The sequence below is a fragment of the Sapajus apella genome, unplaced genomic scaffold, assembly GCF_009761245.1.
Source record: "Sapajus apella isolate SASKATOON/1434 unplaced genomic scaffold, GSC_monkey_1.0 scaffold48, whole genome shotgun sequence".
NCBI classification, from domain to species: domain Eukaryota; kingdom Metazoa; phylum Chordata; class Mammalia; order Primates; family Cebidae; genus Sapajus; species Sapajus apella.
The window spans coordinates 13,603,792-13,622,237 of record NW_022436988.1 but is presented as its reverse complement, the minus strand read 5'-3'; the positions used below and the strand labels follow the sequence as shown (position 1 = coordinate 13,622,237).

Below are 18,446 nucleotides of genomic sequence, written 5' to 3'. Positions count from 1 at the left end.
GCTCTTCATTACTGATTGGTCATTAGAGAAATGCAAATCAAAACTACATTGAGATATCATCTCACGCCAGTTAGAATGGTGATCATTAAAAAATCTGGAGACAACAGATGCTGGAGAGGATGTGGAGAAACAGGAACACTTTTACACTGTTGGTGGGAGTGCAAATTAGTTCAACCATTGTGAAAGACAGTGTGGCGATTCCTCAAGGACCTAGAAATCGAAATTCCATTTGACCCTGCAATCCCATTACTGGGTATATATCCAAAGGGTTATAAATAGCTCTACTATAAGGACACATGGACATGAATGTTTATTGCAGCACTGTTTACAATAGCAAAGACCTGGAACCAACCCAAATGCCCATCGATGATGACTGGACAGGGAAAATGTGACACGTATACACCATGGAATATTATGCAGCCATCAAAAACGATGAGTTTGTGTCCTTTGTAGGGACATGGATGAACCTGGAAACCATCATTCTCAGCAAACTGACACAAGAACAGAAAATCAAACACCACATGTTCTCACCCATAGGTGGGTGTTGAACAATGAGAACACATGGACACAGGGAAGGGAGCATCACACACTGGGGTCTGTCGGGGGGAATAGGGGAGGGACAGTGGGGGGCGGGGAGTTGGGGAGAGATAGCATGGGGAGAAATGCCAGATATGGCTGAAGGAGAGGAAGGCAGCAAATCATGCTGCCATGTGTGTACCTACGCAACAATCTTGCATGCTCTTCAAATGTACCCCAAAACCAAAAATGCAATAAAAAAACATAAAAAAAAAGAGACCTAACACCATAGAAACCCTAGAAGAAAACCTAGGCAAAACCATTCAGGACAAAGGCATAGGCAAGGACTTCATGACTAAAACACCAAAAGCACTGGCAACAAAAGCCAAAATAGACAAATGGGATCTAATTAATCTCCAGAGCTTCTGTACAGCAAAAGAAGCAATCATTAGTGTGAACCGGCAACCAATAGAATGAGAAAAAATTTTTGCAATCTATCTATCTGACAAAGGGCTAATATCCAGAATCTACAAAGAACTAAAACAGATTTACAAGAAAAAAACAAACGAACCCATCCAAAAGTGGGCAAAGGATATGAACAGACACTTTTCAAAAGAAGACATACATGAGGTCAACAAATATATGAAAAAATGCTCATCATCACTGGTTATTAGAGAAATACAAATCAAAACCACACTGAGATACCATCTCACACCAGTTAGAATGGTGATCATTAAAAAATCAGGAGACAACAGATGCTGGAGAGGATGTGGAGAAACAGGAACGCTTTTACACTGTTGATGGGAGTGTAAATTAGTTCAACCATTGTGGAAGACAGTGTGGCGATTCCTCAAGGACCTAGAAATAGAAATTCTATTTGACCCAGGAATCCCATTACTGGGTATATACCCAAAGGATTATAAATCGTTTTATTATAAAGACACATGCACACATATGTTCATTGTGGCATTGTTTACAATAGCAAAGGCCTGGAACCAACCCAAATGCCCATTGATGATAGACTGAAAAAGGAAAATGTGGCACATATACACCATGGAATACTATGCAGCCATAAAAAACAATGAGTTTGTTTCCTTTGTAGGGACATGGATGAATCTGGAAACCATCATTTTCAGCAAACTGACACAAGAACAGAAAATCAAACACTGCATGTTCTCACTCATAGGTGGGTGTTGAACAACAAGAACACATGCACACAGGGAGGGGAGCAACACACACTGGGGTCTGCCAGGGGGCAGGGGAGGCACAGCAGGGGGATGGGGATGTTGGGGAGGGATAACATGGGGAGAAATGGCAGATATAGGTGACGGGGTGATGGAGGCAACAAAGCACGTTGCCATATATGTACCTATGCAACAATCCTGCATGATCTGCACATGTACCCCAGAATCTAAAGTACAATAAAAAAAAAATTAACTTTATCGTACCTGTTCTAATGTTGCTTGAGAAAAGCTATATTCTTCAATGGCAAATGCATGTTTAGCTATTAAAATATAAAAATAGTATATTACTTATCAATATTTGAAAAAATGGCTATGACTACTAAAGTGGCTAACAATCTGTTTTAAAAAATCTCTGTAATCAACTCACTTAAATTTGAAGCTGCCACAACATGCTATTTTTCTCTCTTACTTCCTTTCTCTTCCCCATACCTATAATTCCTCTATAGACCTAAGTACTATGTCTAATGTTACTTGTCTTATTGCACTTTTTCTCTATTATCTTTTTTCTAGTGATTCTTTTCCTGCCTTCTTTTGATCCCTGCTCTCTTATCTCCCATTCTCCAACTCCACTGTTGCCTATTCTTGCTTCTTGAACTAGATTCTGGATATTGGTCCTATTTCTATAAACTTTTCTTTCTTTCTTTTTTTTTTTTTTTAAGACAAGGTCTTTCTTTGTTGCCCAGGCTGGTATACAGTGGCACAATGATGGCTCACTGCAGCCTTGACCTCCCAGGCTCAAACAATCCTTCCACCTCAGCCTCCTGAGTAGCTGGGACTAAAGGCACAAGCCACCATACTCGGCTAATTTTAAAAATTATTTTGTATAAACAGGGTCTCACTATGTTGCTCAGGCTGATCTTGAACCCTGAGCTTACAGGATCCTCCCGCCTCAGCCTCCCAAAGTGCTGAGATTATAGGTGTGAACCATCATGCCCGGCCCATAAACTTTTCTGTATTTATTTCAGATTCCTTTGCAATATAAAGTAATACCAAACTTCTGTTGTTCTATTCATTCCTTTAATTTAATTCTCCATAAGTAGTTCAGGTGTTCTCTTTGGTCATAAAGAAATCACCAGGAGGCCGGGCACAGTGGCTCATACCTATAATCCCAGCACTTTGGATGGCCAAGGCAGGTGAATCACGAGGTCAGGAGTTTGAGATCAGCCTGGCCAACATGGTGAAACCCAATTTCTACTGAAAATACAAAAATTAGCCAGGTGTGGTGGCAGTCGCCTGTAATCCGAGCTACTCAGGAGGCGGAGGCAGAATCGCTTGAACCCGGGAGGCAGAGGTTGTAGTGAGTCAAGATGGTGCCACTGTACTCCAGTCAGGTGACAAGAGGAAGACTCCATCTCAAAAACAAAAGGAAAGAAATCATCAGGAAAGCAGAACTTTACCTGACTATGTGAATACATATATTACAGACATAAAAATAATTAGTGTTCTTAATCCATAGCTATGACAAGAATATATATAGTATCAGGAAATCTTTTTGTATTCAATAATCACATAAAGAACAATCATAAAAATTTTGTACTTATTTTGAAATTAATGAACCTTATACATAAACATAGGTTGTTTCACAGTTTATCAATGCCATAAAATAATCTGCATATGAACACCTGATTCTTCCAAGAGGTGATCTCCCTCAACTTTCACCAGCATATATATTTATATTTATCCTACATGCCACTTATTTTTATAATACCAAGATTCTATAAGCTTCCTTAAAACTTTGGGGAATGCCCACTCTCCTACACTCAGACTTCTCCTCGTCACTGGAGTCTTGATAGTGTTGCTGCTTCTATGGACCAGTATGAAGTAAGGATTCAAGAAACTCAGAGCTCCTGCCACTGGACTAACTGCAAAGACTCGATAGTTAAGCTGGCCTTTCTCATAGATGCAACGTGAAAAGCTGTGTCAATGCTCTCTAAATATTGTAAAAGGTTTATATTACAATAGAGTATATCAACAAAATCCCTACCACATTAGTGTTTACCTGTGTCTTACATTAAATAAAAAAAGTTATCTTTTTATCTGCCATAGTTTCTAAAATAAACTAAGTCCCTAGTTTTAAACATTTTAAATAAAATGCTTTCATAATTTGAGAGCTATGACATAAATGTTTTTCAAATACTACTTACCTTCTTCCAGCTTAAAAAAAGATTGTGAAAGGGATTGAACATCTTCCTTAGGAATTTTATAAGCCAAAATAGAAGAAAAACTGAAAACAAAGATAAAATATGAAAAAAATAAAAAATTACTACTATTGTGTTCTAAAACTCAGCAAAGTTTAACATGTTTAAAGCTCAAAATTAAATTCAACAATTAATTTTGATATTTACTTGGATAAAAATTGTTTAAAATTACATTTTCATGCAAAACAAAATAACTCAATGCTACTAAGAATGTTAAAAAAAAATTAAATACTACTGAATATTGAAAAATCTAATACTAAGGCCGATATAAAACACAAGCCATCAGACTTCATTAGTCCAGTACTGGTGATAATACAGAAACATATATATATATATATATATATATATATATATATATATAATCTCTATATATGTAATCTACAGATAAATACATTTCATATACATATGAAATATATATATATTTTTTTCACACACACACAGAGAAATACATATATGCCCTATGAATAAAAAGATGATTTTTCACTTAATCCTTAATATAATAACTGTTTATAGTCTTTGCTTTATAAAGAAATATAACCATGTTTTAAAAAATTTTACCTTTCCTGACGGCTTGCATTTGGGAAAATATACTGAATTTCTCTTTGAAGGCGGTCTACTTCTAGGTTTTCTACCCAGTCCTTCAATTTAATTTCCAAAAAGTAGCCTTTTCCATATTTACTCTTTAGATGTTGCACTGTTCCAATACATCTGAAGTAATTTTTTTAAAAGAAAGCTCAGATATAAAATGACAGTTTCAAAGAATAATTTCTCACATATATCACTACATTTTTAAAAGACATATCTTTACATTTAATTTAGAGAAAAATTGCAATGAAAATACAGCATCCCCATACACTCTTCATCCAGTTTCAGTTTCTCTAATCTTGTCATTTTACATTACCATGGTCAATTTGTTCAAAACTGAGACACCAACACTGGTACATTTCTTGTAACTGAACTCCATACTTTATTTAGATTTCACCAATTTTCCACTACTTGTCCCTTGCTTATTCCAGGATCTGTCCAGGGTACCATAGTGTTCTTAGCTGTCATGTCACCTTAGTCTATCACTGTGGTGACAGTTTCTTATTCTTTTTCATGATTTTGACAGTTTTGAGAAGTACTGGTCATGTGTCTGGTAGAAGGTCCCTCAATTCAAATTAGTCTGATATTTTTCTCATGATTAGACTTGGGTTATGGGTTTTGGAAAGAATATCACACAGCTGTGGTACTTTTCCCATCATATCGCATCAGTGAATACATGGTATCTGTACAACATTATTTAGTTAAGGTAGTATTTTCCAGCTTTCTCAACTGTGAAGTTACTGTTTTCCTCCTTCGGTAGTTTAATTTTTACAAGAAACCAGCTAAGTCCAGTCCAAACTTGGGGGAAAGGAGATTCAACCTACTCCCTTGAAGGAGGTATTATCAACATATATTATTTGGAGTTGTTTTGTAAGGAAGATCCACCTCTTTTCTCACACTTATTTCTTTACTCAATTATTTATGTAAGTATAAACTCATATATTTATTTCATATTTGTGTTCTATAATTAATCCAGCATATAACAATTTCTTAAAATAACAAGTACAATGCCTAAAAATATTACAAGTTATTGAAATAGTAAATGAATTCAAATTCAAAGTAAACAGTCAAATTTTTTAAAAACTCAACATACTTCAAGTCAATCTATAAAAAGCTAACTCAAAAACAAAAATATTTAACATTTAAATTACTAAATATTACCATGTTTTTGAAATGATGACATTCAAAATCCAGCCCCCACCCTCTTCCCCTAAATGGCATGCTATTTAAGACAGCAACCTTAACTGTCCAGACACCATGATAGCTACTCGATCACAGACAGCCTCTGCCTCCTCCATGTAATGAGTGGTCAGAATAGCAGCCCGCTTTTTGTTTTTAAATGCAGTTCGAATTGCTCGCCTATAAAACACAAATAAAATAAAATAAAGAGAGGAACACATCTGTTTATTAAAAAAAAATAGGCTTTTAAAAATCCAACTGGTTGGTGAATTAAGTAAATTAAAACTTCCAAATATTAATTGCTGTGGTTATTACATCCTACCCAACTATGGCTTTTATATTCTAATTTATTTTCCCTTCATTTCGAAAGCTTGTCAAATGGAAAAAAAATCTATAATTTCAAATGTTAATATGGGCTAAAAGTATGACAACAAATAAACTTTAAAATTGATGTCTTTTCATGTTATAACCAAAACAGGCTTTGAATCGTAAGAAAACTTTAACATGCATACAAACCAAACTTTACACTTTATAGACATGGAAGTAGAGGCTTAAAGAGTTGTTCAAGGCTGAGTGCAGTGGCTCACATCTGTAATTCCAGCATTTTGGGAGGCCGAGGGGGGTGGATCGCCTGAGTTCAGGAGTTTGAGACCAGCCTGGCCAACATGGTGAAACCCCAACTCTACTAAAGATACAAAAACTTAGCCAGGAGTGGTGGCACACGCCTGTAATCCCAGCCATTTGGGAGTCTGAGGCAGGAGAATCACTTGAACCTGGGAGGCGGAGGTTGCAGTAAGCCAAGAACACGCCATTGCATTCTAGCCTGGGTGACATGGCGAGACTCCATCTCAAAACAAAAGGAAAACAAAAACAAAAAATTAGCTAAGCGTGGTGGCTCTTGCCTGTAGTCCCAGCTACTTGGAAGGCTGAGGCAGTAGAACTGCTTGGGCCTGAGAGGCAGAGGTTGCCATGAGGCAGAGGTTGCCACGAGCCAAGATCGCACCACTGCACTCCAGTTTGGGTGACAGAACAAGACTCCATCTCAAAAAAAAAAAAAAGAGTTGTTCAACTAATTAGTACTTTACATGCACTGCATAATGACATATCAGTCAATGAGGAAAACCATTTCCAACCATGATCCCATAAGAGTATAATACTGTATTTTTACTATATCTTTTCTATGTTTAGAAATGTCTAGATACACAAATACCATCGTGTTACAACTGCCTACAATATTCAGTGCAGTGACATGTTCTACGGATTTACAGCCTAGAATCAATAGTCTACAGGTATATAGTCTAGGTAGGTAATAGGCTATAACCACCCAGAGGTTTATATAAGTACACTCCATTACATTTGCACAATGACAAAATCACCTTTCCCAGAATGTATCTCTGTCATTAGGCAATGCATCACTGTACTAGAAAGAGTCCCAACATAAATTCAAGACACCATGATCTTGTGAAAGATCATTTATATGTCAAATGACTAGAAAAAGCCTTAAAAACTATATAGAACACAGGAACTCTTTATCTTAATAATTATCCATATGCTTATTTCTGTTCTAGAATATATAAAATACTATGAACACTTCATGAAAAATATGGCAAAGTTTTAAAAGCTTAACAAAATCTTTAAATCTATTTAATTTTTAATTACTATTATATCCTTTGAATCAAATTTAAAATCAAGATGTACATATAAATAATATAAAACTATTATAATAAAAGAAACTATTATTTTATTCTAAAGTATGATGTACTTTGTCACAAGTATCATACTTACCACATGTGCTGTTTGGCTTTAGGATCCATACCTGTAGATGGTTCATCTAGCAAAGTAATCTGAGGATTCCCTAGCATACTTAGAGCAAAACACAACTACATGGAAAGAAAAAGACGGGTGGGGAATTAACAAAGGTTCATTATAAGGAATTTATCAAGATGATATCAGGTGCTAAACTATCAATAAAAAAAAACAGACATTATTTGGAGTTTAATGAAAGTACCTTTCGTTTGATTCCTGCAGGTAGTTTCTTTACAGTTTTCCGAAGATGTTCTTTTAAGTCAAGTGCATTTGTTATTCTGCAAAATGAACAATACAAAATGAATATACCATGATATATAAACATAAATATCAATTGTATGTGATCTCTGATGCTGTTTTCTCTAGAATAATTACTCAGTTGAAGCTATTATAAGTAGGTAAGGGCAAAATTCTCCAATTATGTCATTTTAAATAAATTAATATCTTGATAAAATAGTTCACTTTGAATTAAATAAGTTTCATGACACAGGTACATTCATTATGTAACTAGAAAAATTACCTTCTTTATAGTTATCATAATTTATAGCTATCAATGTATTTTCATATACCATAAAGAATATGTGAAAAAGTAATGACCATTTTCTATAAAAATTACTGTCCACAGAAATGCTTGTTATGAAATTCAAAAAATATGAAATGTAAATATTTCCCCTAAGTAACAAAAGGAATTTAAAGACAATCATTTTACCGACTTATGACTTCTTTCATGTCACTTGCACTCATTCCTTTTATGGCTCCATAAATTTCAAAATGTTCCTGCAGTGTAGTATCTGGCCACAAAGGGTTTATCTGAGGACAGTAACCCATACACTTTATTGAATCATCTTCTTCACCTGTCTCTGAAGAATAATCTCCCAAAAATACCTATAGAAACACAAACCAATTTTTACTACCTTGCTTAATTTACATGGTGGAGGGAGTGGCCAGTACATGAATCAAAACACCTTTCTATAGCCAGAGTAATCAAGTCAGAGTTGTACTCCTTTATTATTATTACTATTACTATTAATATTAAGCAACAGAGACTACAAACATGTGCCACATGCCTGGCTATTATTTTTTCTTTTTTGAATTTTAGTAGAGACAAGGTCTCACTATATTGCCCAGGCTAGTCTCAAGCAATCCTCCTGCCTCAACCTCCCAAAGTGTTGGGATTACAGGCGTCAGCCATGGCATCCAGTCAGATGTTTTACTCCTTTTTGATGATGGAAAGACAATATATAGCTAAGTCAGAGTTTGGAGACATGGTCAGAAAGGGTAATGCAGAGTTGGATGAAAAAGAAAGCTATAATTCTAATAATCAGGGAGCTTCACTGGAAGGTGACATTCGAGGTAAGTGAATTTAGTGTATGTATTTCTAAGGCATAAGGTATAGCCAAACAAAGAAAACACCGTGGAAAAAAACTTGAAGAAAAGAGTATGCCTGTCATTTTCCTGTGTGGCTAGCATAAAGTAAGCAAGGGGAGAGAAGCAGGAAATGGGATCAGGATACTTTTGTGAAGTATCCACAAAGTGGTGAGTGACATGCTTATAATCAAAGACTAGCTGATGGCAGGTCAAAACAAACTCCCAAATCTCTTGAAGCTAATAAAATTGTCTTCCATTAAGTTGGCAGACAAATAACTCATGCATGTAAGCATTACAGAAGCAGAAATATTGTATATGTGTGTGTCTACATGTGTGTACAAAAATTTCACCAAGTACATTATTTTTGCAGATAACCAAAAAGATCATAATTTGATCAAGCTATACAAAAAATGCTAAAAATATACAATAAAATTGAATACCAAATCCTAATTTGTCTTAAAAGTTTATCTTAATTAAAAATATAAATCATATTCAACATATCCCATACTCTTACACATCATACCTTTCCTGAAGTTGGTTCAATATCACCAACCAGAATATTAATAACTGTACTTTTGCCAGCACCATTTGGACCCAACAGTCCTAAGATCTCTCCTAAAGAAATTGAAAGAAAAAAATCATAATAAAATCAAACCAAAAGTGGAAATTATTCTTCTAGAAAAGTTATGTAAGAAAAAATTAAATACCAGCCTTTTTTCACACAGAAAGAGACGTATTTAGTTGCCACTTTCTTTACTTTTCTTGAAAGAAGAAAATCTTTCTTGTCATCATATTCTTTATGCAAATTGCTGACCATAATGGATGGTTTCTAATAAGAAAAATTGTATTTAAAAAGAAAGTTACAAAACCTATCATGAAATGACAGGCTACACATACCTCATGTCCATATTATAAAAATTATATTGGCTAATAAGGAGATACAGTACAAATAAATATCCATTTATGACTGAAATCCTGGTTTATTCAAAGATAAGTAGACAAGTATTTTTTTCCAAGAAAGATTTTTTTCAGACTGCTTCATATGCAAAAAACTATTTTTCAGATTAATTTCTATATACTGGGAACTGATCATTTCATATTTAATATGACAGCATAAAGAATAAATTACCTCCTCACAACACTGGCAACTCATCAGCTCTTTGACCTTTAGTCTTTCAGCTTTGACATCTTCATCTTCATCCTCATTGTTTGGTGGTTCTGGAAACTTTCTATTTTTGGACTTCTTTGAAAGGTTTCTACATATATATAACAAATATAGAAAGATAGTAGGTTTTCAAATAATTAAAATAGTAAGAAATTCAGACACTAGGTAGAGAAAAGACTGAAAAAATACACCAACATAAGATCTAGGATTATCTCCGAAAGGTGGAATTACGAGCAATATTTTTCAATGACTGATGATAGCATTTGGATGATATTATCTAAATTCATTTATTCAACAATATTATTTATGATTAGTAGATATCAGGTATTATTACACAGGAAGAAAGATGAAAAAAACATGAACTTTGCCCTCAAAAAATGTAAAACCTGAGTATAAATGAAATTGCCCAGAAAGAGTAGATATAAAGGACTGACACCAGAACCCACAGTAACACCATTTTTAGGGACAGAGGATGAAGTGCTTGCAAAGGAAATTTTGGCAAACAGAAGAAGATATAATGGAAAACAAAAGAATAAGAAAAATGTGGCCTGGTGTGGTGGCTCATGCCTATAATCTCAGCACTTTAAGAGGCTGAGGCGTGCAGATCACTTGAAGTCAGGAGTTCAAGACCAGCCTAGCAACCATGGAGAAACCCTGTTCTACTAAAAACTAAAATACAAAAATTAGTGAGGGGTGGTGGCACATGCCTGTAATCCCAGGTACTTGGGAGGCTGAGGCAGGAGAATCATCTGAACCTGGGAGATGGAGACTGCAGTGAGCCAGATCGTGCCACTGCACTCCAGCCTGGATAATAGACTTAGATTCCGTCTCACAAAAAAGAAGAAAAGAAAAATGTGTAAGGAGAACAATGTCAGTCATATTAAAGTCTGCAGATTAAATATGTTGAGCCTACTAGACCATAAAATAACAAAATAATTGTTATCTTATTGAAAATAGTATCAATGGAAAGGTAAGGGAAAACCAGATTGGAGGGAGTTATAGGAGTGGATGGAAGGTGAGTAACTGGAGATAGCAGGTTTTTGGCTATGAAAGAAAAGAGATAGAGAATAGGAGCCAGAGATGAATTCATGTTCAAATGAGATCTATGGGTTCTTTCATATATGGAATAAAGGTGACCCTCCCCAACCCCACAACAAAATATACTATTGAGATTCAGAAAGAAAAGAAAAAAAGAGAAAAAATACACTATTGAAATCCAGAAAGGAAAGAGAAAAAGAAAACTGAGCAATATTCTAAGTATACAGAATAAATGAAGACTCGGATAACAGGATGTGCTGCTACTTCCTCTAGAACCTGGAAAAGGCAAAAATGATGGAAGATGTGAGTAAGTTTGTAGAAATTTATAACTTATAATTGTTTCTGTTTTCTGAGATAAATGACAAAATTACTTGCTGAGAAGCAGGAAGTAAAATAAGGTGATTTGAGGAATTTGAAGAATAAAAAGAAAGCTTTGGATAACTATTGAAAAGAAAGAGAAGACACTTGCACTCATATGTTCATCATGGTACTATACACAATAGTAAAGTCATAGAACCAACTTGAGTGTCCATCAACAGTTGACTGGGTAAAGAAAATATGGTTAGTGAACGGGATCCAAGATGACTGAATAGGAACAGCTCTGGATCGCAGTTCCCAGCTAAAACGCAGAGGCCGCTGCAGGTGATCCCCAGGCAACCAGGGTCTGGAGTGGACCTCCAGCAGTCCTACAGTAGAGGGGACTGACTGTTAGAAGGAAAACTAAGAAACAGAAATAAATGACTTCATCATCAACAAACAGGACGACCACTCAGAGACCCCATCTGAAAGTCACCAACTACAAAGACCACAGGGAGATAAATCCACAAAGATGAGAAGAAACGAGTGTAAAAGGATGAAAACACCCAAAACCAGAACGCCTCTCTTCCTCCAAGGGATCGCAACTCCTCACCAGCAAGGGAACAAAATTGGATGGAGAATGAATCTGATGAATTGACAGAAACAGGCTTCAGAAGGTGGATAATAAGAAACTTATATGAGCTAAAAGAACATGTTCTAACCCAATGCAAAGAAACTAAGAAACCTGAAAAAAGGTTTGATGAAATGCTAATGAGAATAAATAGATTATAGAGGAAGATAAATGAATTGATGGAGCTGAAAAACACAACATGAGAACTTCGTGAAGCATATACAAGTTTCAATAGCTAAATTAACCAAGCAGAAGAAAGGATATCAGAGATTGAAGATCAACTCAATGAAATGAGAAGAAAAGATTAGAGAAAAAAGAATAAAAAGGAACGAACAAAGCCTCCAAGAAGTATGGGATAATGTGAAAAGACCTAATCTAAGTTTGATAGGTGTACCTGAATGTGATGGATAGAATGAATCCAAGCTGGAAAAAACTCTTCAGGATACTATCCAGGAGAGCTTCCCAAACCTAGCAAGGCAGGCCAATATTCAAGTACAGGAAAAACAGAGAACAACACAAAGATATTCCTCAAGAAGTGCAACCCCAAGGTACATAATTGCCAGATTCACTGGGGTTGAAATGAAGGGAAAAAGGCTAAGGGCAGCCAGAGAGAAAGGTCGGGTTACCTACAAAGGGAAGCCCATCAGACTGACAGCGGATCTCTCAGCAGAAACTCTACAAGCCAGAAGAGAGTGGGGACCAATAGTCAACATCCTTAAAGAAAAGAACTTTCAACCTAGAATTTCATATCCAGCCAAACTAAATTTCATAAGTGAAGGAGAAATAAAATCCTTTACGAACAAGCAATTGCTGAGAGATCTCACCACCACCAGGCCTGCTTTACAAGAGTGCCTGAAAGAAGCACTAAACATAGAAAGAACAACCAGTACCAGCCACTCCAAAAACGTACCAAATGGTAAACAGCATCGACACAATGAAGAAGCTGCATCAACTAATGGGCAAAATAGCCAGCTAGCATAAAAATGGCATGATAAATTCACACATAACAATATTAACCTTAAATGTAAATGGGCTAAATGCCCCAATCAAAAGACAAAGTCTGGCAAATTGGATAAAGAGGCAAAACTCATCTGTGTGCTGTATCCAGGAAACACATTTCACATGCAAGGACACACATAGGCTCAAAATAAAGGATGGAGGAAGATTTATCAAGAAAATGGACAGCAAAAAAAGAGCAGGAGTTGCAATCCTAGTCTCTGATAAAATGGACTTTAAACCAACAAAGATCAAAAGAGACAAAGAGGGACATTACATAATGTAAAAGCATCAATGCAACAAGAAGAGCTAACGATCCTAAATATATATGCACCAAATACAGGAGCACCCAGATACATAAAGCAAGTTCTTAATGACTTAAAAAGAGACTTAGACTCTCACACAATAATAGTGGGAGACTTTAACAGTCCACTGTCAATATTAGACAGGTCAACCAGACAGAAAATTAACAAGGATATCCAGGACTTGAACTCAGACCTAGACCAGGCAGACCTAATAGACTTTTACAGAACTCTCCACCCCAAATCCACAGAATATACATTCTTCTCAGCACCACATCACACCTACTCTAAAATTGACCACATAATTGGAAGTAAATCACTCCTCAGCAAATGCAAAAGAATGGAAATCATAACAGTCTCTCAGACCACAGTGCAATCAAGTTAGAATTCAGAACTCAGAAACTAGCTCAGAACCGCACAACTTCATGGAAACTGAACAGCTGGCTCTTGAACATTGACTGGATAAACAATGAAATGAAGGCAGAAATAAAGATGTTCTTCAAAACCAACGAGAATGAAGACACAATATACCAGAATCTCTGAACACATTTAAAGCAGTGCCTAGAGGAAAATATACAGCAATAAATGCCCACACGAGAAGCAAGAAAAGATCTAAAATTGGCACCATATGGTGAAAATTTAAAGAGCTAGAGGAGCAAGAAGGAAAAAACTCAAAACCTAGCAGAAGACAAGAAATAATTAAGATCAGAGCAGAACTGAAGGAGACAGAGACACAAAAAACCCTTCAAATAATCAACAAATCCAGGAGCTGGTTTCTTGAAAACATCAACAAAATAGACAGACCACTAGCCAGATTAATAAAAAAGAGAGAATAATCAAATAGATGCAATAAAAAAACGATAAAGGGGATATTACCACAGATTCCACAGAAATACAAACCACCATCAGAGATTACAAACAACTCTATGCACGTAAACCAGAAAACCTGGAAGAAATGGATAAATTCCTGGACACTTGCATCCTCCCAAGCTTACACCAGTAAGAAGTCAAAACCCTGAACAGACCAATAACAAGGGCTGAACTTGAGGCAGCAATTAATAGCCTACCAACCAAAAAAAGCCCAGGTCCAGATGGGTTCACAGTCAAATTCTACCAGGTATACAAAGAGGAGCTGGTACCATTCTTTCTGAAACTATTCCAAACAATCCAAAAAGAGGGAATCCTTCCCAAATTATTTTATGAGACTAACATCATCCTGATGCCAAAACCCGGCAGAGATTCAACAAGAAAAGAAAACTTCAGGCCAATATCCATGATGAACATAGATAAAAAAATCTTCAATAAAATAATGGCAAACCAATTGCAAAAGCACATCAAAAAGCTTATCCATCACAGTCAAGTAGGCCTCATCCTGGGGATGCAAGGCTGGTTCAACACCAACAAGTCTATAAACATAATTCACCACATAAACAGAGCCAAAGACAAAAATCACATGATTATCTCAATAGATGCAGAGAAGGCCTTTGACAAAATTCAACAGCCCTTTATGCTAAAAACTATCAATAAACTAGGTATTGATGGAATGGATCTCAAAATAATAAAAGCTATTTACAACAAACCCACAGCCAATATCATATTGAATGGGCAAAACCTGGAAGCATTCCCTTTGAAATCTGGCACTAGACAAGGATGCCCTCTCTCACCGCTCCTATTCAATATAGTATTGGAAGTTGTAGCCAGAGAGATCAGGCAAGACAAAGAAATAAAGGGTATTCAATTAGGAAAGGAGGAAGTCAAATTTTCTCTATTTGCAGGAGACATGATTGTATATTTAGAAGACCCCATCATCTCAGCCCCAAATCTCCTGAAACTGATAAGCAACTTCAGCAAAGTCTCAGGATACAAAATCAATGTGCAAAAATTACAAGCATTCCTATACGCCAATATCAGACTTAAAGAGAGCCAAATCAAGAACGAACTGCCATTCACAATTGCTACAAAGAGAATAAAATACCTAGGAATACAACTAACAAGGAATTTAAAGGACATCTTCAAGGAGAACTACAAACCACTGCTCAACGAAATAAGAGAGGACACAAACAGATGAAGAAACATTCCATGCTCATGGTTAGGAAGAATCAGTACGTGAAAATGGCCATACTGCCCAATGTAATTTATAGATTCAATGCTATCCCCATCAAGCTACCAATGACCTTCTTCACAGAACTGGATAAAACCACCTTAAACTTCATATGGAACCAAAAGAGAGCCCGCACAGCCAAGTCAATTCTAAGCAAAAAGAACAAAGCTGGAGGCATCACTCTACCTGACTTCAAACTATACTAGAAGCCTACAGTAATCAAAACAGCATGGTTCTGGTACCAAAACAGAGATATAGACCAATGGAACAGAACAGAGGCCTTGGAGGCAATGCCACACATCTACAACCATCTGATCTTTGACAAACTGGACACAAACCAGCAATGGGGAAAGGATTCCCTATTTAATAAATGGTGTTGGGATAACTGGCTAGCCATGTGTTGGGATAACTGGCTAGCCATGTGCAGAAACCAGAAACTGGACCCCTTCCTGACAGCTTACACTAAAATTAACTCCAGGTAGATCAAAGACTTCAACATAAGACCTAACACCATAAAAACTCTAGAAGAAAATCTAGGCAATACCATTCAGGACAAAGGCATAGGCAAGGACTTCATGACTAAAACACCAAAAGCACTGGCAACAAAAGCCAAAATAGACAAATGGGATCTAATGAAACTTCAGAGCTTCTTAACAGCAAAAGAAACAATCATTAGAGTGAATCAGCAACCAACAGAATGGAAAAAACTTTTTGCAATCTACCCATGTGACAAAGGGCTAATATCCAGAATCTGCAAAGAACTAAAACAGATTTACAAGAAAAAAACAAACAAGTGTATTCAAAAGTGGGTGAAGGATATGAACAGACACTTTTCAAAAGAAGACATATATGAGGCCAACAAACATATGAAAAAATGCTCACCATCACTGATTGGTCATTAGAGAAATGCAAATCAAAACTACATTGAGATACCATCTCACGCCAGTTAGAATGGCGATCATTAAAAAATCAGGAGACAACAGATGCTGGAGAGGATGTGGAGAAATAGAAACACTTTTACACTGTTGGTGGGAGTGTAAATTAGTTCAACCATTGTGGAAGACAGTGTGGCGATTCCTCAAGGACCTAAAAATAGAAATTCCATTTGATCCAGCAATCCCATTACTGGGTATATATCCAAAGGATTATAAATTGCTCTACTATAAGGACACATGCACACGAATGTTTACTGCAGCACTGTTTACATTAGCAAAGACCTGGAACCAACCCAAATGCCCATCGATGATGACTGGACAGGGAAAATGTGACACGTATACACCATGGAATACTATGCAGCCAACAAAAACGATGAGTTCGTGTCCTTTGTAGGGACATGGATGAACCTGGAAACCATCATTCTCAGTAAACTGACACAAGAACAGAAAATCAAACACTGCATGTTCTCACTCATAGGTGGGTGTTGAACAATGAGAACACATGAACACAGGGAGGAAGCATCACACACTGAGGTCTGTGTTAGGGGGAACTAGGGGAGGGACAGTGCAGGTTGGGGAGTTAGGGAGGGATAACATGGGGAAACATGCCAGATATAGGTGATGGGGAGGAAGGCAACAAAGCACATTGCCATGTATGTACCTATGCAAAAATCCTGCATGTTCTTCCCATGTACCCCAAAACCTAAAACACAATAAAATATTAAAAGAAAAGAAAAGAAAATATGGTATATACACACCATGGAATACTACACAGCCATAAAAAGAAGGAAATTATGTTCTTTACAGCAACATGGATGGAGCTGAAGGCCATTATCCTAAGTGAACTAATCTGGAAACAGACAATCAAATACCACATGCTCTCACTTATAAGTGGAAGCTAAACAGAAGATACACATGAACATAAACATGAGGATTGGGTACTCCAAAAGGGTTCAGGGCTGAGAGTTGAAAAATTACCTAATTGGTACAATGTTCACTTTTTGGGTAATGTTACACTAGAAGCCCAATCACCATCAGTATGCAATATACCCATCTAACGAACATGCACATTTACCCCTGAATCTAAAATAATTTTTTTTAAAAAATGGCTTTTGTATATGGAATAAATTTACAAGCAATAAATATACAGTACTATCAAATGGCACTTTTATGTTAGTTTTTCCAGCATATAATTCAATTCACCAACAATTATAGTTTTTTGTAGACAGGTCAAAAAGACAAAAGTTGAAGATGCTGAAATGATAATAAAGTGATTAATCATGTAAGCAAGGCTGGATAGAAGAAAAAGTAAAAATAGATATTAGCTAATATATTTGGAAGAATATGTTAAAAAGACAAAGGCTGGGAGCAGTGGTTCACGCCTGTAATACCAGCACTTTGGGAGGCCGAGGTGGGTGGATCACCTCGGTTGGGAGTTTGAGACCAGCCTGACCAACATGGAGAAACCCTATCTCTATTAAAAATACAAAATTAGCCAGGCATGATAGCACATGCCTGTAATCCCAGCTACTTGGGAGGCTGGGGCAGGATATCACTTGAGCCCGGTAGGTGGAGCTTGTGGTGAGCTGAGATTGTGCCATTGCACTCCAGCCTGGGCAAGAAGAGTGAAACTCTGTCTCAAAAAAAAAAAAAAAGACAAACAAGAACAAGCATTGGCAAGGATGTGGGGAAAACAGAACCCTAATACGTTCCTGGGGGAGTGTAAAATAGCACTACCACTTTAGAAACAGTCTGGAAATTCCTCAAATGACTCAGCAATCCTATTTCTAGGTAGCTAACCAAAATAAATGAAAATATATGTCCATAGAAACACTTGTATACAAATATTCATGGCAACATCATAATAGCCAAAAAGTAAAAGCAACTCAACTCATTGATAAAGATATATAAAAAGTACAGTATACTCATACACTGTAGCATTACTCAGCAAAAAAAAAAAAAAGGTAACAAAGTACTGCTACACGTGACTACATGATGACCATTCCAAACATTATAATAAGTGTAAAAACGTATGTTAGATACTAATTATATTGCCCAAATCCTGGCAATTTTTAAAAGATGTTT

At 36.3% G+C, this 18,446-nt stretch overlaps 1 protein-coding gene across 3 annotated transcripts in view; it reads right to left on the bottom strand.

Annotated features, from left to right (window-relative positions):
• The window catches only part of ABCA5 (ATP binding cassette subfamily A member 5), a 100,910-nt gene that overhangs the window by 9,090 nt on the left and 73,374 nt on the right, over positions 1 to 18,446 (bottom strand). For all 3 annotated transcript variants that reach the window (XM_032241888.1, XM_032241887.1, XM_032241889.1), the window contains 10 exons: positions 10,026 to 10,152; positions 9,608 to 9,725; positions 9,420 to 9,511; positions 8,238 to 8,413; positions 7,731 to 7,806; positions 7,508 to 7,602; positions 5,783 to 5,902; positions 4,517 to 4,666; positions 3,905 to 3,984; positions 1,965 to 2,020 (listed from right to left, as the gene is read on the bottom strand). In XM_032241888.1, coding sequence (XP_032097779.1) covers positions 1,965 to 2,020; positions 3,905 to 3,984; positions 4,517 to 4,666; positions 5,783 to 5,902; positions 7,508 to 7,602; positions 7,731 to 7,806; positions 8,238 to 8,413; positions 9,420 to 9,511; positions 9,608 to 9,725; positions 10,026 to 10,152 — 1,090 coding nt within the window. The remainder of the gene's footprint in view (positions 1 to 1,964; positions 2,021 to 3,904; positions 3,985 to 4,516; positions 4,667 to 5,782; positions 5,903 to 7,507; positions 7,603 to 7,730; positions 7,807 to 8,237; positions 8,414 to 9,419; positions 9,512 to 9,607; positions 9,726 to 10,025; positions 10,153 to 18,446) is intronic.